At 38.0% G+C, this 23,365-nt stretch overlaps 1 protein-coding gene across 2 annotated transcripts in view; it reads right to left on the minus strand.

Annotated features, from left to right (window-relative positions):
• Positions 1-23,365, minus strand: part of SLC25A12 (solute carrier family 25 member 12) — a 120,495-nt gene that overhangs the window by 19,206 nt on the left and 77,924 nt on the right. For both annotated transcript variants that reach the window (XR_002725172.1, XM_023185930.1), the window contains exons 9-13: positions 19,684-19,768; positions 8,363-8,444; positions 6,574-6,732; positions 3,450-3,502; positions 2,831-2,911 (exon numbers count right to left, since the gene is read on the minus strand). Coding sequence is in view for 1 of the 2 variants with exons in the window: in XM_023185930.1 (XP_023041698.1) it covers positions 2,831-2,911; positions 3,450-3,502; positions 6,574-6,732; positions 8,363-8,444; positions 19,684-19,768 (460 nt within the window). In the remaining variant the exon portion in view is untranslated. The remainder of the gene's footprint in view (positions 1-2,830; positions 2,912-3,449; positions 3,503-6,573; positions 6,733-8,362; positions 8,445-19,683; positions 19,769-23,365) is intronic.

Raw genomic sequence — 23,365 nt, forward strand, 5'->3', positions numbered from 1 at the left:
ACTCAAGGCCTAGGTCCTAGCTAATCCTTCCTCTGGGAAAAAATGCCTAGAACTCAGTTTGAGACATTTCTTCCTAATTAACCTACATTAGGTTAACGCATTAGGTGCATCTTTAAAAATGGGTAATTTTTGGAAGAACAGCAGTATTCTTCTCACTAGTGGCACTGACAGCACTCAGCCAAAAGCCACAAGGACATCATACATCGTATCACCACCACTACCCAGGATGGTGAGGACTCAGGGTCAGGCTCACAGGCAGCCACTCTTCACAGGGTTAATCTGGTGGCTGTTTGCCAGGTATCATTTAGGAAATGGAGTATCCTATGTCCCACAGAGCCTGATATTCTATAAAGAGAGACTCATCCTTTTGAAGACTTTATTCTCTGTTGAAATTTATAGACTTTGGGGAAAAACACTGAATTATGCTTTAACAATCATTTATACCATAGTATAACTGAATTTGTCAGTAGAAACTCAATAATTGCACTTTTTTCTTCTTCCCTGAAAGAAGAGATTTAGAGCAAAGGGGGAAGCAGAAAACGTTTGTAGTGAAGAACTGCAGACAACCTTATCATTCTGCCTAGAGTCCAATCTGACTATTTTTCATGCTGTCAATTTCTCACTAGATAATCCATCAAAGCCTCCAGAAATGAGTCATGATTAAGGAAGAGATTTAGAGTGTCAGCACAACCCTCAAGGCACCCTAGACTTCAATAAAAATTCCTAAAGTTCAAACCTATAAACAGGGTCTGTAGCTAGGAAGAACAAAGGAACTAAATATCTTATTTTGGTTTAACCACTTAGGTCACATGTTAGACATGGAAACAGGTCAGCTTCATGGCCAAAAACCTGGATATTGCAAATGGAAACAAATAATTCGTTATATGGAACAGAAAGAGCATGACTTAGAAGATTTCTGGCAAAGGTATGCATGTGCTGTGATAAAAATGAGTTAGAAAGCTTAACCAAACAGAAACTTAAAACGACTAAGAAAAAGAATATTTATGATTGGCAAAGGTTCTCTCTCTAGACAAGGAACCAATTACAGAATCTAATTGGAATAAAGGAAAAAGAGAAACTTCATTTTTGGTGATCCACCTAAGCAAAAGTTTTATTCTATGTCCACTGTTTACTCTTCATTAAAAAAGAAATGTAGCCACAGAGATTTCCTTCCTGAGAATGTGCTGGGGCATGCATACAGGCACACACACACCCACACAGCAGTCCACCTCTACCAAAGCAACTCTGCAGAAAGGTGAGGACTCAGGTATGTGCCACACTGACACATATCAAAGAGAACCTGAAGCAACCTCTCTCTCTCTCTGACCCCCGAGGCAGTGTCTCTGAATTAAACGTTGCCAAGGTCACTGACCTCATCACTTCAGGTTTCACAGGCAACTGAGGAAGTTTTAGCCAAGACTGTCAGCCAATTCAACTGGAAGTTATTAATGTTTCCAAGAATAAAATGGACTAAACAAGTCTTAAACGAACCATACATTATCAAATATGAAACAAATACCACAAATGAAATTAGTTGAGTTGCAAACAGATTTAAGAATTGGTCCAAAGCCAATGTCATGCTTACACTTTAAAGACAGAAACCTTTGTGCGCTAAGTAAATAGCAGAGTCTCTGGGTTCAGAATTTCTGTCAACAGCTGAAATGTAGTTACCATTATTACCCTCTAAAGAAGAAAAATTATAATTAAACAATGGCTTACTCAGTCCTATACCTAAGATATAAGCGCCCAATTAATCAGCCATCTCACACTTGTTTTAAAGTTCCAGTTAACATATACGAATGGTTACTCTACCCACTACTATATTTTCTGTACTCCATTTCTTAAAAGGAATAGGAATCAGAACTTTTAAAAAAGTCTGGAAGGTAATGCTTTAGGAGCATCAAAGAGATAGAGCTGATGAAAATGCTACCTCTTTTTTTTTATCATTATACTTTAAGTTCTAGGGTACATGTGCACAACGTGCAGGTTTGATACATATGTATACATGTGCCATGTTGGTTTGCTACACCCATCACCTCATCATTTACATTAGGTATTTCTCCTAATGCTATCTCTCCCCTAAATCCCCAACCCCCGACAGGCCCCAGTGTGTGATGTTCCCTGTCCTGTGTCCAAGTGTTTTCATTGTTCAATTCCCACCTATGAGTGAGAACATGTGTTTGGTTTTCTGTTCTTGCGATAGTTTGCTAAGAATGATGGTTTCCAGCTTCATCCATGTCCCTGCAAAGTACATGAACTCATCCTTTTTGATGGCTGCATAGTATTCCATGGTGTATATGTGCCACATTTTCTCAATCCAGTCTGTCATTGATGGGCATTTGGGTTGGTTCCAAGTCTTTGCTATTGTGAATAGTGCCGCAATAAACATATTTGTGCATGTGTCTTTATAGCAGCATGATTTATAAGCCTTTGGTTATATACCCAGTAATGGAATTGCTGGGTCAAATGGTATTTCTAGTTCTAGCTCCTTGAGGAATCACCACACTGACTTCCACAATGGTTGAACTAATTTACACTCCCACCAACAGTGTAAAAGCGTTCCTATTTCTCCGTATCCTCTCCAGCATCTGTTGTTTCCTGACTTTTCAATGATCACCATTCTAATTGGCGGAAAATGCTACCTCTTTTCTATACTCAAAACCAGTTAGCTTTTACAATAAAATTTAAAAGTTATTCCATATGATTACTGAGAAAATCTGCTTAGAATCCCTTGAGTTCAAGGGAAATGCCACTCAGATATCTATCATATCTGTGCAAAAAGGTTAACGGAATATATTTGTCACAAGAAGCGCCTAAGAGTAATACTTACACAGCCTCCAGCAAGGACTTCTGCTGGAAGTGGAACAGAGCCATCTCTTCTGGTAAATTTGTCCCGAACAAAATCATTAACCTAATTAGAAAGACAACATCAGTTAACCAAAATTCCCAACCGTTTCTCTTCTGGCACACTGTTGCTTTTCCAAGTCAGCAAAATATTTGTCTTATGATAAAATTAAAAATTATCAAATGCTTACATGTAAAACTAAAGTTTTACAAATTCTGTGATAGTGTGCCAGTGTTGGCAGCATCAATTTTAGTTTTGTTTTTGAGACAGGGTCTCACTCTGTTGCTCAGGCTGGAGTGCAGTGGCATGATCATAGCTCACTACAGCCTCAAATTCCTGGACTCAAGCAATCCTCCCATATCAGCCTCCTGCCATGCGTTACCACACTTGCCTAATTTTCAATTTTTGTTGCTGTTGTTGTTTTGGTACCGCTGAATTCTTATTATGCTTATGCTGGTTTGGAACTCCTGGTCTCAAGTGATCCTCCCACCACCCAAAATGCTGGGATTATAGGCATGAGCTACCATGCCGAGCCTTGACTTCAGTTTTTTGGCTTAATGGTAATCTAAACAAATGACATAAATTCAGTTAGAGAGAAACTTACAGTCAGTTTAATGGCCTTTTCTGGAGCAACCCCTATAAGCTGTGGTATCAGACCTAGGTAAAGGGACAGAATTATCAGCAATATAGATGTACCAGACATGAAAACACAAGCCTAACAACAAGGAGTTTCCCCTGTATTATTTACCCATCAAACATTTTAGAGTTTTCATTAAAATGGGAAAAAGATTATCCTGAAAACTCTGTATACATACGTAATAATTATTTACAAATGCAGTATAATGTCACGTTTTCTTGAGGCTATAAATCCTCTTCTTAAGCATGCTTACTTTAAAGCCCGGTTATCCAACACTTCCCAAAAAGTCCATGAGGAAGAAACGGAGCCATGGGTGTTCCCTATTCTGGGAACACTGCCAATAACAATGTAACCAAATTCCCTCCCTTGTTATAACCAAAAACATATAAACATACACAGACACTGTACACTTGGAAAAGCTCTGAAAAGCATGCTGTTAAGCATACCCAGATTTTGCCACAAACTCTACTACCTACATAATGGCATACAGTGGCTGGTTATTATAGAATACTAACTCCTATGATCTCTTCAGAGAAACACAGCATTCAATATTCATTTATTTAAAAGGAAGCCAAAACTGCAAAGAAAAATGCAGTTTTAAGTATTGTTTAATGAATATCTCCTATAAGCAAAAACATATGCCTGTTGTATTCTTATTTACTAATATATGTCAAGCTTAAGACATTTTAAAAGAATCCCCTCAAAACAAAGGAAATCATGATCCTTAGAAAGTTAAATTTCCCAGGTTGGTTGTAAACTGGAAAAGAAAAAAATAAACAACATCTGTTGGGCTCAGCTTTCTAAAGCACACAGCTTATCCGAATTGTTAGCATACTTTTTCCATACATTTTTAAAAGATGCTAACAATAAACATTTTATATTCTTTAAATCATCCAGCCAAAGCGGAGTTATATATGTGTTTGCCTGCTTGCTGACTGCTGATCTGCAGCCTGCTTTGAGGATACTGCTGAGTGATTTTCCATAAGCTGAGAGCCAGCAAGTAATCATACATATTGGCTACTGTCAGTCAGACTGAATTATCAGTGATACACACAAATCCACACATACTTTTCATGGGTAGCAGACTGATTTAAAAGAACAAATCAGCAGATGGCAGTCTTAACTTTCTAACCCTCGTGATTATCAGGCTCAATTACTTTTAATCTAACTCCCATACAACCATGTCAGCATGCATATTTGTTTTACAACTCGCCTCAATAAGGCTCATGGAATTTAATAAAGTACTGATTTGTGTCATTTTATCATTGTTGCCTGCAAAGAAATTTAGCTAATCTGTCAACAATTTTGTCAATCATCTGACAGAATAATGGACCAGTTCCAAGCAATATATGACAATCTCAATAATCATAGTGCTCACATACAGGACTCCTACAATCTTCTCCCTAATACAAAAGTCTCTCATTTAAAGAACTGCTTTTTTGAGCTAACATCCTGAATAAAACCAACAATCCCCTCCCCTACTTGCTATATTGCATCCATTTAATTAACATGACATCCCTCTCAAATGAAATCTTCTGTAAGCACCTATTCATTGAGAAGGCTAAACTGTGCAGTAAATATCTAGGTTCCTTTTAATAGGGGACATTTTCTTTGCAATTTAAAAGTATACGAAAGAGGAGAAAGGTCATTATTCAACAAAGAAACACTGGAGATATCAAGGAAAAAAACAACCTTAATGCCACTTAACCTTGATTCCCCATTAAATAAAATACGGATATACAGGGTTTAATCAGCTAAAACAAGCATTCACATGGAAAGATCTGCGTTCTGGATATTGTACCCCTTTCCACAGGGTACATGCTGTACAGGTGGAATTCAAAGAGTCTACAGTTCTGAATATTTGAGGAAAACTCATCACATTCATTCTCAAGAGCAGGGTACTTGAGCCTAGTTTGATTTCAGAATGACTCTCTCCTCTTATTCTATACATAATGCTAAAAATGAACATCCTTGTGACCCTCTACTTCAATTATGAGTTTATCGGAGTTATATTTTTTGATTGAATACCTGTATATAATGCTAACCAGAGGTGGTTTTTTTTCTCCTGTCCATGAGCCCAAAGCTTTGTTCAGGCCCAGTCTTTCTTAGGAAGATTTCTAAGCCAAATAGTTCAACAGAGCTCAGAATAGGCTAGGTATTAATGAGCTTGTGTGTGCAAACAAACAAGTACAGTAAATTACATAAATGGCCTGGACTTGAGCATGTAGAGAGCATTTTCAAAGAATCCCAAGTGGCGCCCAAAGAGATTAAAAAATTAATCTCCCTCCCAAAGGAAACCCTATATTCTAATGTGAAAACACATACATGAAAGTCATTCTCTCTCCAAAAAGACAAGTTCCTACAAAGACAACTGGGGGTGGGGAGAATTCTGCATGGGGCTGCTACCTCTGTTGCCAACTGCACTGTGCTCAGTCTAGAATGGCTGCTAACATTCCCTGCAAAAGAAAATCTGTTTTGACTGTACACCTCTGAGCTAAGTGGGGGAAAGGAGCAAGAATTAGACTTGGAACCAAAGGGTTTTCCCTTTTTTTTCTTTTTTTTTTTTTAAACCTTCAGATGACTCATTGGAAAAAATTTATAAATGTTCCCTGAAAGAGACAAAAACATTTGATATTTCTTTCAGGTGAAACAAATATATGGAGGGTAAACTCATCTTTGAGTGGTAGCCTGGCTTCTTTTTCACAGAAAAAAGATGTATTTCTCCTCTTTAATTCTTTGAGAAAAGCAGCTCTATATTTCTTAGCTATCATCCTTGTATTCCACCTGCAGATATGTGCCTTGGTTTGTAGAAGCGTGGTGACATAGACCCATGTTGGGACAAACACATAATTTGGATACCAAGAAATATAAATAGCAAGAAGAAGAAATGAAGACCTTGTTTGCAGATTAATATTGCTAATCACCAGAAAGAATGTAAAAAGGGAAATGAGCAAAGAGAAAATAAAAAGAGAGAAACAGACCTAGTCTGGTTAGGCATACTACATATTGGCTTCCATAATTAGTGAGTTAAAAAATCTGCTGCTGGTGAGATCAAATCACTAACTTCAGCAGCTGGGATTTGCTTACTCACCCCGGTAGAGTCCAAAGAAGCCCTCATAACGCAAGACTTTCTTAAAACAGTCAAAGCTGTTTTTGTACATCAGCTCCCCAACAACAGAGCCAGAGCCACGCTGGTTTTGCATTCGGGTCTTCACCAGATCTATAGGATACACTGCAGTGGCTCCCACAGCTACAAACAGAACAATTTTTAGGCTTAAAAAAGAACACAATTAAACGGAGAGTCCATAAGGATGACAAATCTTATCTTAAAGGATGAAAAAACAAAACACAATATGTATTCTCACAAAAGAGACTTTATGTTAGTATTTTTCTTTCCCTCACACACACCTTAGGGATAGCAGGCTATAGCAACCACTGAAATCCATAAATACAGCTGCTTCAGAGAACAACTGTCAAGAATGCTCTTTGATATCTTAGGTTCATAAATTACAGAGTGGATTATCGAGTCACTTCCCAAATTAGATAGTTAACACTCAGTTTTCTATAATAACAACATTAAACTATTATATAAAACATTTACTTATATTTTCCATTAAATGCCTAAATATTATGCCAGTTACTTCTTAAAATGACTATATCCGTACACTAGATGGCTACAATTTTAAAATTTAGTTTAATAAAGCATCTCGGTAAATTAATCATAGTTACAACCATAATATTAGAGACACATTTCAACATTATCCTATCCCTATGTATAGAATTTGGTTTGAAAGAAAATACAGCTATGCTTTAGAATTTCTCAGGGACTGAAAAATTTATTTACATGAACGAGAGTATTACACACTTGGACTGCTGAAAGCCGAAACCTAGTTTGCAACTTCTAAAACTGAGAGTGAAAAGAAAAAAAAAAAAGTATTTTGAGGTCAGGCTTATCTTAAAAAATTGTAAGCATTTTAATCACACCTGCTAGTTTCTTCTCAACAAAGCAACTTCAGATTGTACACATATTCTATGTAGAGTATTTAAGCAAAAACAGTCTCTCAAATTTTGACTGTGAACAGGGAGGGAAGGGAAGTTCATTTTTGCAAATAAACATCAAGTCCAGATATTGTCAAACAAGTGATAAGGGAAAGGAAAACATATAAGCAGAAAAGCACAAGTGAATCACTTTGAGAGGCTGTTTTATTTCATGAGGTTCTGGGATTCATATCCCAAATCTCAGTTTCTTTTTCTTTTTTTTTTTTTTTTTAGTTTTATTGTAGGTGTAGAGTATATATGAAGGTTTGTTACATAGATAAACACATGTCATGGGCGTTTGTTGTACATATTTCATCACCCAGGTATTAATCCCAGTATCTAATAGCTATTTTTTCTGCTCCCCTCCTTCCTGCCACCTTCCCCAGCAAGTAGATCCCAGCGTCTGTTTCCTTCTTTGTGTTCATAAGTTCCTATTTAGTTCCTACTTATAAGCGAGAACATGCGGTATTTGGTTTTCTGTTCCTGCGTATGATAAGGATAATAGCAAATCTCAATTTCTTAACCTGCCCCATAAACACAGTCTCATTTTCCATTTTTTTATACTGGCCTTAGCCAGTATGATTAAGGTGAGTGCAGCACTGTATCCCAGACTTTCACATCATTACATAGGTTTTGTCCTGAAGACAGACTGGAGCCAGATGGTCCATGGTCATTACTATGACAAGTCCCCTGATCATTGGTAAAAATAAAGAACACTTCAGAAAGCCCTGAAGTCATGACCCATGGGAACAATGAACTACACCTTTGCTGATCTGCCTCAGTCTAGTGAGATAATATTATATTAACACAAGCCTCAAACAGCACACAGACATGTCACTCACCTCCAGCAACTGAGCCCAGAGTGAATCTGTAAGCAGACTCGGCAATCTGGAGCCAGATAGGCCTACCTAATCCAGGAGACTGCTGCAGAGAAGAAGAAAGCAAGTAAAAAAAAAAATCTTGAAAGAGCACACAGCAAGTGAAAAAAACTACAATTTGACTATTTTAAGACAAGAAAAAACAAAACCTAAAAGTGATATTGGTAATGCAGTAGTATCTTTTCCAAAAGAAGAAATTCGGATATTCATGCAGCCAAAAACGAAAGCAATGTATTTAAAAATAGATAACTCTATCATCAGCATTTAGCTTCCCCCTTACCCCAATTTTTTTTTTTTTTTTTTTTTTTTTTTTTTTTTGAGACGGAGTTTCGCTCTGCCGCCCAGGCTGGAGTGCAGTGGCCAGATCTCAGCTCACTGCAAGCTCCGCCTCCCGAGTTTACGCCATTCTCCTGCCTCAGCCTCCCGAGTAGCTGGGACTACAGGCGCCCGCCACCTTGCCCGGCTAGTTTTTTGTATTTTTTTTAGTAGAGACAGGGGTTTCACCGTGTTAGCCAGAATGGTCTCGATCTCCAGACCTCGTGATCCGCCCGCCTCGGCCTCCCAAAGTGCTGGGATTACAGGCTTGAGCCACCGTGCCCGGACCCTTACCCCAATTTTTACAAGCCTATTAATGCCTCATTTATCTACTACTGTTGGGGGAATACACTATCAGTTTACAGAAGTGAATCTTTCAGGTAAACAAGCATTTCAATTATAAAATTTTTTTCCTTCTTTGACTTAAAATTTAAAAAGCTTTCTAAAGTGTATAAAAATTAACTTGATTCTTAAATCAGAGAATATTGATCATAATCTATCATCTCTAATGACTACTGTCATAGTTCTAACATAAAATCTGTAATAATAATGAGAAAAATTCCACTAGATGTTATTTCACAGGTATCCCATAGCATAAAGAAAGGATCTAAGATAACTTGTCTATACTAGTGTGTCAGTCTTGTTCTTTAATATTTTCATTATGAAAAGACCTTCTATACTATGTAAACAGTATGAAATGACAGAATAAACTAAATAAAAAGTTAACATACTTGCGAATGTCTTAATTATATATACAAAAATCTAATATACATTATACAATTATATATAAGATGTATTTTAAAGTATATACAAAAATAGAAATTATAAAAGAATGAGATAAATGTTTCTAAGTAATTTTATATTTCACGATTTCACGTATTAATTAATGCAACTTTTTTTTTTTTTTTTTTTTTTTTTTTTTTGGAGACAGAGTTTCACTCTGATGCCCAGGCTGGAATGTAGTGGCACAAACACGGCTCACTGCAGCCTCAAATTCCCAGGTTCAGGCCATCCCACTGCCTCAGCCTCTGAAGTAGCTAGAACTACAGGTGCATGTCACCATGCCCAGCTAATTTTTAAATTTTTTGTAGAGATGGGGTCTGTCTATGTTGCCCAGGGTGGTCTCAAACTCTTGAGCTCAAGCAATCCTCCCACCTCAACCTCCCAAAGTGCTGGGATTACAGGCATGAGCCACCTCACCTGGCACAAAAATATTCCTGATATTGCTTTCGAATACCAAAATCCATGGATGCTCATGTCCCTGATCTAAAATGGTGTAGTATTTTCATATAACCCATGCACATCCTCTGGTATACTTCAAATCATCTCTACATTACTTCTAATACCTAATATAAGGTAAATAAGATGTAAATAATTGTTATGCTGTGTTTTTAAATTTTGTATTTTTTATTGTTGTAGTGTTATTTTTTATTGTTCATTTTTTCCCAAATATTTTCCATCCACAGTTGGTTGAATCCAAGGACATGGCACTCAAGCAGATAGAGGGCCCACTATATTGAATATGCTTCAGTATAATTAACTGAATATGCTTCAATGAGTTTCTAAAATATTAACCAGTTAATTCTGACACTTTGTTTCAAAGACAACAGTTGAAAACATAAACACAATCTGTCCTTTCAAGGCAGTGATGATATTTAATCTCATATACTTTGAAGGAATTCAAGTTATGGCATTGCTATGGATTCAATGCTTGTGACTCCCCAAAATTCATGTGTTGAGACCCTACTGCCCAGTGTGATAGTATGTGAAGGTGGCAACTCTGGGTAGTAATTAGGTCATGAAAATGGAGCCCTCATGATAGGATTAGTGCCATTATAAGAAAAGACACAAGAAAGATGACCTCCCTCTATCTCTCCCTCATATAACAAGGATATAACAAGAAGCCTGCTGTCTACAGACTAGGAACAGGGCCCTGACCAGTAAATGAATCAGCCAGCACCTTGATTTTGTACTTTCTAGCCTCTAGAACTATGAGAAATAAATGTTTGTTATCTAAACCACCTATGGTAATTTGTAATAGGAGCCCAAACAAAGATAGGCATTTTAGCTTACATTTTAAAATCAATATAGCTATTATGCTACCTACTAAACACATTGGCATATGTTTTTAACTTCTTTAAAAATGTACTGGGCCGGCGCAGTGGCTCCTACCTGTAATCTCAGCATTTTGGGAGGCTGAGGTGGGCGGATCACTTGAGGTCAGGAGTTCAAGACCAGCCTGGCCAACATGGTGAAACTCTATCTCTACTAAAAATGCAAAAATTAGTCAGGTGTAGTGGCAGGTGCCTATAATCACAGCTACTTGGGAGGCTGAAGTGGGAGCATCACTTGGACCTGGAGGTGGAGGTTGCTGTGAGCTGAGATCACATTACTGCACTCCAGCCTGGGTGACAGAGCAAGACTCCGCCTCAAAAAAAAAAAAATGTATATAGAACGTTATTTCCCCCACTTAAGAGTTTCTCAATCACAAAACTGAATGAAAATAAATCTCATTCTCATAGATTATGAATTATTTTCAATCATGTATCCTTTCAAAATATGTTGAATTAAAACTCATAGAATAAAAAGCCTATGATCCTAAATAAGCATCAAGTAACTACTAATTCCCTTATTCATATAAAAGGTTTCTCCTGTATTCAACCACATGTATTTTTCTTTATACTTTCTTCCTTTAAAGAACGTTTATAAGCCCTACAAAATCCTATGAAAACTGAAGGATTATACTGTGTTTTAATTCTTTGCTAAAAACATTTCTAACTATAAATACCCAAATGCTTTTTGACAGAAATGTCACCTTCGCCCTTATTAAATAACATTTAAAAGAAAATATACAATATATGGTCAGCAACATTTTTTTTAAGGCTCAGTTATCACTTATGCCTCGCTTGTATTCAGGTATGTAAATTAATGTAATTAATGCTATGGATTTCACTTCATGAATATTCATAAATGAAATGCTATCGCTGTCATCCCTATTAATGACTGTGTACTGAATTTTTAGCATTTAGGCTGAAGGAAAACACTCAGCACTAAGAAGATTGCCTGCCGTGAGCAAATGTGCCAAAGGAAAAGACGCTCTTTCCCTTAAGGTTATGATTATGATCATAAAGTTTGATATTTAACAAGGTTAATTAAGTGTTTTTCAAAACAAGAGTTGAGAATCTTAAATGATTTTTAACCTACTCCCTAAGCATATGTGTGTGATAGGAAATAAGCTGAGACCTCATTTAAAGAGATGTTCTCTTCATTTTTTTGTTATAGGTATCTCATTTTGTAAGTGAGAAGTAGGTCTAGTGAGGTGGCTCACACCAGTAATCCCAGCACTTTGGGAGGCTGAGGCAGGCAGATCACTTGAGCCCAAGAGTTCAAGACCAGCCTGGGCAATATGGTAAAACTCCATCTCTCCAAAAAATACAAAAATGGCTAGGCATGGTAGTACATGCCTGTGGTCCCAGCTACTCAAGAGGCTGAAATGGAAGGATCACTTAAGTCTGGGAGGTTGAGGCTGCAGTGAGCAGTGATGATGCATTAGATAAGGCAAGATTATGTCAGTTAACAAGTCAAACCACACTGCCAACTCAATAGGGAGAACTACCTCTTTCAAATGACACACTATTAATGGGTAGAATAAGAGGGAAAAATAGCTAAAGTTTTTATCTCGAGCATTGGAAGGGGAGAAAAGGCTAGATTCTATAAAAACAAAAATGTATGACTGGAATGGCAAAATAAGGCTAGGGAAAACAAAACAAAATGTTTCTGTCTGCAAATTACATCTATGACTTCAATAGTCTGGAATTTGAATTCAATATTCTTGGCCTTACAAAGTAAGATTAAAACCTAAAGCCATGACAGTTAGGAGAAGGAGATGAAGAGAAAAAAAATATATATATATATATTTTTTTTCTCTGAATGCTAAACAATACATACTTTTCTCTCAGTAAAAAGGGAGTTAAGTTGTGTTAAAGACTACAGTAAGTCTTCAAATCTAATAATTTAAATGAGTTAAATGACTAATAAATAATAGCTAATACATAAACCTAATTTTCTTTTTGAGAACAGACTTCCTTTTGTGGTAAAATATCACAGGTGAAAGAGGTAAAATGTTCCAAAAAAAGGAATTCCTAAATGGACTGTAATGTCTTCCTGTATGTGCTCATGAATCCAAAATTCAAAGAAGGGCCACAGAAATGCAAATTACACAAAGAAAACAAAGTCCTATGTCTAAGGAATGCTATACACAAAATAAAGATTAAAATAATTATAATATGCAGCCATAAAAAAAAATGAGATCCTGTCTTCTGCAGTGACATGGATGGAGCTGGAGGCCATTATCCTTAGCAAACTAACACAGGAACAGAAAACCAAATACCATTATGTTCTCACTTACAAGTAGGAGCTAAGTGATAAGAGCTTATTATGAACACAAAGAAGGAAACAACAGACACTGGAGTCTACTTGAGGGAGGAGTGGGGGAGAAAGGAGAGGAGCAGAAAAGATAACTATTGGGTATTGGGCTTAATACCTGGGTGATGAAATAATATGTACAAAAAATCCCATGACACATGTTTACCTATGTAACAAACCTTCACATGTACACCCAAACTTAAAAGTTAAAATAATAATTCTTAATTCTAATAATGTTTTGACAGAACACAATCCAGCTTATATTCCATAGTTCTTTTAGTGAGTGGCCTATAGCTTTAATAAAATTTCCCATAGAAACAAAACTTTTTTAAAGAAAGTACATATATACCCAAGCAGGTCCATCACAGATCATTTATCCCATACAGTTGAAAAAGTAATTATGTAATATACAGTAAAGAAAAAGAGAGGGTTTTCCCATTTTCACATAGGGCCAAAATTGGTCTATAACCTAGTTTTAATATCCAAACTATTAACATGCTTCAAAAATATACATCGTCTTCTTTCTGCAATCCACCTTATCTTTTATCTCACTTCCCTCAAATCAAAATTTCCATTTCTCTCACTGTAGGTCATCTTAATAGCACAACACATTTATCCGTTCTACTGATGGTATTTAGATTGTTCCAATATTTTTGCAATTGCAAATAATGCTGCTATAAACATTCTTTTTTTTTTTTTTTTTTTTTTTTTTTGGGACATAGCCTCTCTCTGTTGCCCACGCTAAAGTGCAGTGGCACATTCCTGGCTCACTGCAACCTCTGCCTCCTGGGTTCAAGCAATTCTCATGCCTCAGCCTCCCGAGAAGCTGGGACTATAGGTGCACACCACCATGCTTGGCTAAATTTTTTGTATTTTTTGTAGAGATGGGGATTCATCATGTTAGCCAGGCTGGTCTCAAACTCCTGACCTCAAGTGATCCACCCACCTCAGCTTCCCAAAGTGCTGGGATTACAGGTGTGAGCCACCATGTCCGGCCTAAACTTTCTTGTACATATCTCTTAACACACTTGTGTAAACATTTTTGTTAGGGACTACTCCTAGGAGAGGAACCGACAGGTCACAGGGTATGTGTTTCTTCAACTGCAGTGGTACTGACAAATAGTTTCCAAAGTTGTGATGCTAGCAATTTCCATTCCTTCACCTCTTGAACAACACTTGCCATTGTCAGAGTATAATTTTGATTAATCTGGATAGTATAAAATAGCATCCCATTGTAGTTTTAGTGTGTGTTTTCTTGTACTAATGGTATTAAACTTTTCTATTATTTTTCTGTACCATTTGGATATCCTCTTTTGTGAGGTTTCTCTTCAGGTATTTTGCCAATTTTTCTATTGCATTGCCTGCCTTTTGCTTATAAATTTGCAGAAGTTTATTATACTATATATTCTGGATACAGATCCTCTATTATTTAAATGTATTGCAAATATCTCTGCCTGTTGTATAACTTGTCTTTTCACACTCTTAGTGGTATATTTTGATAAAAGTTCTTAAATCTAACGAAGTTTAACTTATTAATCTTTTTCTTTATGACTGGTGTTCCGTACTATTTACAAAATCTCTGCTTATCTCCAGATCATAAATAGAATCTCTCGTGTTATCCTCTTTAATCTTTCACATTCAGGAACAGGAAAAGACGTTTGTGTATGGTATGGGGTAGTGATTTTTTTTTCCTTGTTGAATATCCATCATTAACTAAAAATTTTTAAAAATAGGCCTGGTAGAATTTCAACCAGTATCAAAAAATTAAAATACAAAACATTTCAGGCACTTAAAAAAATACAAAGATACATTAATACTTTTTCCTCACTTCTCATCCCCTTTTACCTAATGGAAGTAGATGAGAGTAGATTAAGCGATTGTGTCACATATATGTTTCAGCCGATCTTGGAGTTTGCTTATATAGGCTTCTCATATTTGATAACAGTAATAAGCACAATAGTAGCAGTTAACATTTGTTGCATGCTCACCAGGTGTTAGGCTTAATGTAAGTGTATTATTACTCATGTAATTCTCATAATAATCCTGTAAAGATGAATACTGCTATCCTTATTTATTTATTTACTTATTTATTTATTTGAGACAGGATCTTGCTCTGTCACTCAGGCTGGAGTGCAGTAGTATGATCACAGCTGTCTGCAGCCTCAAACTCCTGTGCTCAGGCAATCCTCCCACCTCTGCCTCCCAAATAGCTGAGACTATAGGTGCTACCATGTACCTGGCTTATTCTACCATGCCTGGCTAATTTTTTGTATTTTTTTGTAGAGACAGAGTTTCATCATATTGCCCAGGCTGGTCTCAAACTACTGGGCTCAAAACAATCTGCCCACTTTGGCCTGCCAAAGTGCTGGGATTATAGGCACAAGCCACTGTGCCTGGCGTACTGTCCCTATTTAATAAACGAGGAAACAGAATGAGAGGATGTTACATAATCAGTGGCCAACCTCTTAACTACTGTCTCCCTCATAACTTCTATTTCTGGACTCACAGATTCTCCATCATAAACAAGTGTTTTCATAACACCTTTCATAAGGTGAGATAACAAAACATACATCCTTCTTCCTATTTTATATTTAGGTTTCTAATAGATTCATATAAGAGAATACTCTGCATAATAAATGTAAGTAATTATGTACTACTAATTTGGCAATATAGGAAAAATCACAAGAGAATCAAATCAAGATATCTTCTGGAAGTAACATGGGAATAGCTATGGTTAGCATTACTGTAATTCTGTGAACTAAAGAAGGTTAAAAACTGAGTCACTAGGATTGTAGTCTATATGGCTGCCTTAGAATGCCTCATAAACCTGAAATATGTTAACTGAGAATGTTTTTTCAAGGCTGAAAATTGAAGAAAGTTTATTCCATTACTTTGGTTGCTATAAGAACTTAAGCATATTTTCATATTATTCTACTTGAGTCCAGCCTGAATTCCTTACAAAATTTTAAATGTTCCAAAGGAAAAAGGAGGATAAATTCAGAATTCTGAAAATAAAATCCATTGATACATACCATTTTACAGAATGCAGGAGCTTGAAGGCTTCTCAGAAATACATGAAGATACTCACTTTACTAAAGGGAAAACTGAGGCCCAAATAAACTTGTATCAGATCTCAAGGACAGTAAAGGTCAGATTTCACAATGGCCATTAGTGGACATTAATCTGAATCCTTAACCTTCACAAATCTGTTTCTATAAAACTTTAATAATTATTTATTATTTCGGTTGAGTTCTATTTTCTCAGATTTTGTTCCTATAATAATGTACAGGAAAATATATACTTAAGATCTTAATTTTTATTTCTCTGTACCTAAGCCTCAGTAGAAAGACTATCTTCTATGTGAGAGGAAACATTAAACATTTTAGCTGAGCGCAGTAGCTCATGCACACTGTAATCCCAGCACTTTGGGAGGCCAAGGCCAGTGGATTAATGTAAGCTTAGGAGTTTGAGACCAGTCTGGGAAACATGGCTAAACCCTGTCTCTACTGAAAAAAAATTAGCTGAGCATGGTGGTGTATGCCTATAGTCCCAGCTATTCAGGAGGCTGAGGTGGAAGGATCACCTGAGCCAGGGAGGTCAGGGCTGCAGTGAACAGTGATTGTGCCACTGCACTCCAGCCTGGGTGACAGAGTGAGACACTGTCTCCACCAAAAAAAAAAAAAAAAGAAAGAAAAAGAAAAAGTGTCCTGAGACTCTGAGATTCTTCCTTTGGGGACAATGTAAGAATACCTAAGACCTCTCTACCAGCTCTCTAGAAATTCTAGATCCCTGTACCATCTCACCAGTTAAGGAAAGGCAGAGAAAGCACTCCCCATCACTCTGGATACCAATCAGAGACCCAGGGAAGAAGAAAATGGTGGTTTTTATCACTGCCCACTTCCTAAATATCTGACAAGACCCTTGAGGCCACCCACCCCAGCATAAAAGCATCAGCACCGCCACTGAAGACAGGCAAATCATCTTGAATCTGTCTTTAAAAGAATTCACAGCAGTAGCAAAATTACATCACTTTCCTAAGGATGAAGAAATGTGAAGGACACAGACTCAGGGTGCCAAAGATTGCAAAACAAGCTTCAGATATGGCCTCTAGGAAAATTGCTAGGGGCAAGACAGGTGGGCAGAAAAACTGAGGAGGAGGAAATGAGTTGAGACTTTCAAATTCAGTTTACAATGTTTTTAATAAGCTAAATTAAATATTTCCCAATTACAAATATTAAGGACACCTTCAGGGAGAGTTTTATCAGTAGACACATGTAACACTGCAAAATATCTTCTTTTGAAATGCAATTTTTCAAAATTCAAGAGCAAATTTTCACAAATGTATATACTACAAAAAATAAAATTAAATTCAGTAAGAGCTCTTTAAATATTTCAATGTCTTTTTTAATTTTATTAAAAATTATTCACCTTCTTTCCTTTTATTAAATGTTGTAATTTTATAAAATGTTATTTTTTAAAAATCACTGAATTGAAATAAATCCATCTATTTTTAAAGGATCTGAGACCTCATAATGGAAATAAACTATTTCTTTTTTTTTTTTTTTAAGACAGGGTCTCACTCTGTTGCCCAGGCTGGAGTGCAGTAGCACAATCATGGCTCACTGCAACCTCAACTTCCTGGGCTCAGGTGATTCTCCCCCTCACTCTCCGAAGTAGCTAGGACTACAGGCACACGCCATCAACACCTGGCTAATTTTTTGCTTTTTTTTTTTTTTTTTTTTTGGTAGAGATGGGGTTGTGCCATGTTGCCCAGGCTGGTCTGGAACTTCTGGGCTCAAGCAATCTGCCCGCCTCAGCCTCCCAAATTGCTGGCATTACAGGCATAAGCCACTGGGCCCGGCCTGGAAATAAACTTGGATGGCAGCAGGTAAAAGAGTTTTTCTGATACTAAAGAAGCTAAATTGCAATGAGTTACAATACATTTTAATCTGTAGGAAGCTTTATTACACATCAAGTAAACAAAATATTAACATAAAACGTAGATATAATGATTTCTTTTCCATTTTCAATTTGCTTCAACCTGACTACAAAATGTTTTTGTTCCTTATGTAAAGTAGAACTGGAAATTCTGATTAGTTTCACAGGCAGAATCATCATTCCATGGAGCTCAAGTAGAAGAAACGTTTCCTACCAAGTCTTCCCAAAGTGAACTACACTTAAACATATCTTGATGCTTCATTAACACATTTGGTGAAGGTGAACAATAACAGCAAACCAACCCTGGCTACTCACCAATGTGGCAGCAATGAAGAAAGAGCAGACATAGCCTCTTTCTACAGCATGCACATTCAGTAGCGCGCGCTCTCTCTCTCTGTCTTTCTCTCTGTATCGTGTCTTCTTTATCCATGCCCTCCCCACGTTGCCTACCCTAGTATGGCATCACACTCTCCTAGAGAATTATGAGGAACGCAGGTTCCATGTCTATTAGAGCAGGGAAGTACCAGGAGGACAATGACTGGCCCTCCTAACCCTTACCCACACACAAAAGCAATGTGATCATCTGCTACCACTGAAACTTCGTAAGTGCTATGGAAGTAGAGGTTTCAACTTAAAACAAGATTTGTTAAAAACTGTTCCATTCCACTCTTCAAGGTAATTTCATGGAATTTCTTTTTCTTACCAAGATAGTACTTGTAATCAGAAATGGGACTGTATTAATTTTATAGGACTCAGAAGCTACTGTTTTAATCATTCTTAACATTTATAAAAAACAAAACTAATATTTATCAAAAATGTAATAACAGTCAAGATTTTCTTTCCGGTTTCACTACTTTTTTTTCCCCCAGGTTGTAATCTGTAAGGTATAATCCCAGTGAATCATTTATTTCATTTGAGGGAATTTTATTTTAGAAACCCTATAAATGCCAGTTTAATGATACAAAGTAAACCTAACAATAATCATCAAATGTGATGAGGCAAATGAAAAGAATGCTAATTCTCAGGGGAAGGGGGTCAAATCGATGTATGTTTGAACTCTTATTTTCCTTATCTGAACAAAACAAAAAACAAAACACAAACATAAATCTAGTTATTTCATAAAAATATTCTATAGGCTGGGCGTGGTGACTAATGCCTGCAATCCCAGCACTTTGGGAGGCCGAGGTGGATGGATACCTGAGGTCACGAATTTGAGACCAGCCTGCCCAACATGGCAAAACCTTGTCTCTACTAAAAATACAAAAATTAGCCAGTTGTGGTAGCGCATGCCTGTAATCCCAGTTACTCGGGAGGCTGAGGCAGGAGAATCTCTTAAACCCAGAAGGCAGAGGTTGCAGTGAGCCGAGATCACACCATTGCACTCCAGCCTGGGCAACAGAGCCAGACTCCATCTAAAAAATATATACACATATATATTCTATAAAAGTGGGGGAACAGTAGTTCTATAAAGGTAATCTTTAAGCTAAGTAAACTCTTTCTCTGGAAAGTAATTTTTAATTTTTACAGCATTCACAAGCTGTCAGCTCCTACTCAGGCTACTAGTTCAGCATTTTTTAAGGTGATCATATTTATGAGACTACTCATACCTGTCTCTGAAGTTCTGCCAGGTTGTAAGGTAAGGCCCCCTCAGCCAATGGGGCTATTCTCTCAATATCTGCCAAAGTCAAGCGCCTTCAGGAAAAATATAGGAAAGAATTGTTAGACACTGACAAACTCCTCATGCCAAAATCATCTTTTCTCCAAAAAAAAAAAAAAAAAAAAAACTCTGAACTATAGTTTAAAATCATTACTTCCCTATTTACACAAATCATTTTAGTGACCAAAAAACCTTTTAACTCTGTTTTCATCAACAAAAACCAAAAGACTCCAGAGAAATAATGTGGAGTGCATGAATTTAGTAAGACTCCAGTGATAGATATTAAAATCAAATAATTATCGCCAGAAGCAAAATATAGAGGTTGACTGTCCATACCCATTAATGTGTCCCCTAAGGACATCTATTTAAAGCACAGGTGCAAAGTATCTGGGAAGGATACATATAAATCTGATAAATACCGGTTGCCTCCAAGGAAAGGAACAAGGGTAGGAGGGAGACTTCTTTTTTTTTTTTTTCAACGATATGTTCTTTCCAAGCCTTTGAGTTTTGACCCATTTTTAGGCAGGAGAATAGGGTCTGGAGACAGGGAGCCTTCACTTCAGCCTCATGGGCCAACTCTTCATTTGCGTAGGATAACTTCAGCCTCTGATTGGTTGCAGGCTAAGCCTTCACTTCAGCCTCCAATTGATCATGGGCTGAGCCTTCACTTCAGCCTCCGATTGGTTGTGGGTCAAGTCTTCATTTATATAGGGTGTAACCAATAGGAAACTTCTAACGGGTACTTAAACCCCAGATGATTTGCAACTAGGGCTCTTGAGCTGCTTGCTCAAGCCTGCTCCTGATATGTGGAGTATACTTTTGCTTCAATAAATCTATGCTTTTGTCTTCTATTGCTTTGTGTGTTTTGTCCAATTCTTTGTTCAACATGCCAAGAAACTGGACAACTTATAGTCAAGACCCTCCACTGGTAACATACCTTGGCAAGTCAGCCAGGAGGTAAGCCCAAATTTGGGGATTTATTTCTCTTTTCCTTTTCCCTTTTCCTTTCGGACACAGGCTGGAGCTATCTCCATGCAGGGCTCCCTCCACTCCACAGAGGGGAACCTTTTCCGCTCTCTTTCCCTTTTCCAACACAGGATTCTCCAAGACAGCATCTAAGCATGAAGGCAACAGCAGGTGTCTGGCCAGGGCCACTCTCCCGGGAGACTGAAAGGTATCCATGTGGAAGCACCTGACCACCACTGCCTGGTTTGGGTGAGGGACCTGAGTCCTTTTCTTTTTTTCAGTCTTTCAGAGGCTGTTTCCTAGTAGATCCTTGGTAATTGAGGGCAACTAGCCAGGGCCACTCTCTGGTGTTACCTGAAGGCCAAGAAGTGAATGGAGATAGCTGCCCTGCCCAGAATGGGTAAGTACTCTTTTCTGTCTTTCTTGGTTACAGTCCCTAATCCCTACATATGACGAAATTGACAGTGGCAGCTCTTCTAGAACACACTCACACATGTTTCAGTCAACTTAAGCCCTCTTTCCTTATGCCAAATTCTCCTAAAGAGTTAGCTTGTAATGGCAAAAGATATCTCTTAGGCATTCTGACTTCCCCTTCAACTTGCTGAGGACTTTTGGGGCCCACAATCTTTAGAATACATTCTACATCTAGTTTCTTTTGCCATCACCATATTATTTTTATAGAATGATCTGCCCTTATATGGGGTCCACTGTCATGATGGTGGATTTTTAAACATTTCCTCTCTTGTTGAGGGCCTGAGTGGAATAGCCAACCCTATTATTTCATTTTTCATGCTCCAAATCTACCTTTCCCCCCTGAGACTACCTGTAATCCACACAACAAAAGAAATCCATCCAACCTCTAGTTCCTATTATTAAAGTTCATGGCTATCACTCCAGTGGAACAGGAAACAATGGCCTTATCAAATTATAAGGATGCTAGAAGTCAAGGCCTTCATGCGGGGACAAAAGGAAAGCTCACAGTGAGTCATCAGTGGTGGAGAGAACCTTCCCAAAGTGGTACCAGCACCCACCTAAGGTCAGACTAAGATGGTGCCCTAAAGGGGGACCCTCCTGAGGACCCCAGTCAAGGCCCAGAGATTTTGCAGGGGGATGCCCCAGTAAAATTTGAGTCACCAAATAAGCTAGGTTCTCTTCTTTCTTCCAGACCACTATGGGCAACTCTCCATCCATTCCATCTGATTCCCCACTTGGCTGCATTCTCAACCAATGGAATCAATTTGACCCTGACAATCTAAGGAGAAAAAACCTGATTTTTTTTTTTTTTTTTTTTTTTACTGTAATACTGTATGGCCCCAAAATTAGCTGGACAGCCAGGAATAATGGGAAGTCTTAATTACAACACCATCCTGCAATTAGACCTATTTTGCAAAAGGCAGTGTAAATGGTCAGAAATCCTACACGTGCAGGCCTTTATGGCCCTATGTCAACACCCAACCATCTGCAAAACTCCCAGAACCTACCCCCAAAAGGAAGGTTCTAAGGCAGAACCAGATATTGCGGATGACCTCCTTTATGCAAGGGCCACCTGTCTCTTGGGGCAATGGCAACCACTCCCATATAACCCCTTGCCAAGTGTTTCTGAGGCTCAAATCCAAGAGCTAAAGCCAAGGGCCCTGCTAAGTCCCCCTCACATTCAGAGGGGAACACCCTATTCAACTACCTCTATAGCCCTGCTATCCCTTAGGGAAGTAGCAGGAGCCGAGGGACTGGTCCGAGTGTCAGTCCCCTTCTCCATAAATGACATACAACAATGTAAAGAAAAAGCTAGGAAGCTATTCAGAGAACCCCAGAAAACTTGCATATAGATTCCAAGCTTTGACCTTAGCCTTTCATCTCTCAGAGAGATGTTCAATTCATTCTAGCAACTTGTTGCACCCCCTTGGAAAAGGAATGAATCTTTGAGGCCACTTGCCAAGAAGCAGACAATTTACTTGCCCAAAACCCTCAGGGTTATCGCCCAAACCTAGACACAGTCCCCGCTACTGATCCTAACTGGGACTATAACACCCCCATGGGAATGAACAACCAGGCCAAATTTCTTAAGGCTCTCCTTGGAGGAATGAAAAAGGGAATAACTAAGTCAGTAAATTATGATAAAGTAAGGGAGGTTGCACAAGGCAAAGAGGAAAATCTAGCCGTGTTTTATGGCAGGCTGGAGGAAGCCTTTAGAAAATATACCAATCTGGACCCTTCCTCTCCTGAAGGCAGTGTTGAGCCCTCTTTTGTTCCTAGTATTACTACCTTCAGTGTGAACTCTCTTGTTAGTGATTACTCCATTTAGAAGTTTGTACTTTTGGCCGGGCGCGGTGGCTCACGCCTGTAATCCCAGCCCTTTGGGAGGCCGAGGCAGGCGGATCACAAGGTCAGGAGATCGAGACCATGGTGAAATCCCGTCTCTACTAAAAATACAAAAAATTAGCCAGGCGCGGTGGCGGGCGCCTATAGTCCCAGCTACTCAGGAGGCTGAGGCAGGAGAATGGCATGAACCCGGGAGGCGGAGCTTGCAGTGAGCCGAGATGGCGCCACTGCACGCTCAGCTTGGGGCACAGAGCAAGACTCTGTCTCAAAAAAAAAAAAAAGTTTGTACTTTTTACTACTTTATAGAAACAAATAATCTATATTGCATCATTTTCAAGCCCACAGAA

This window comes from Piliocolobus tephrosceles, chromosome 11, assembly GCF_002776525.5.
Source record: "Piliocolobus tephrosceles isolate RC106 chromosome 11, ASM277652v3, whole genome shotgun sequence".
Taxonomy (NCBI): domain Eukaryota; kingdom Metazoa; phylum Chordata; class Mammalia; order Primates; family Cercopithecidae; genus Piliocolobus; species Piliocolobus tephrosceles.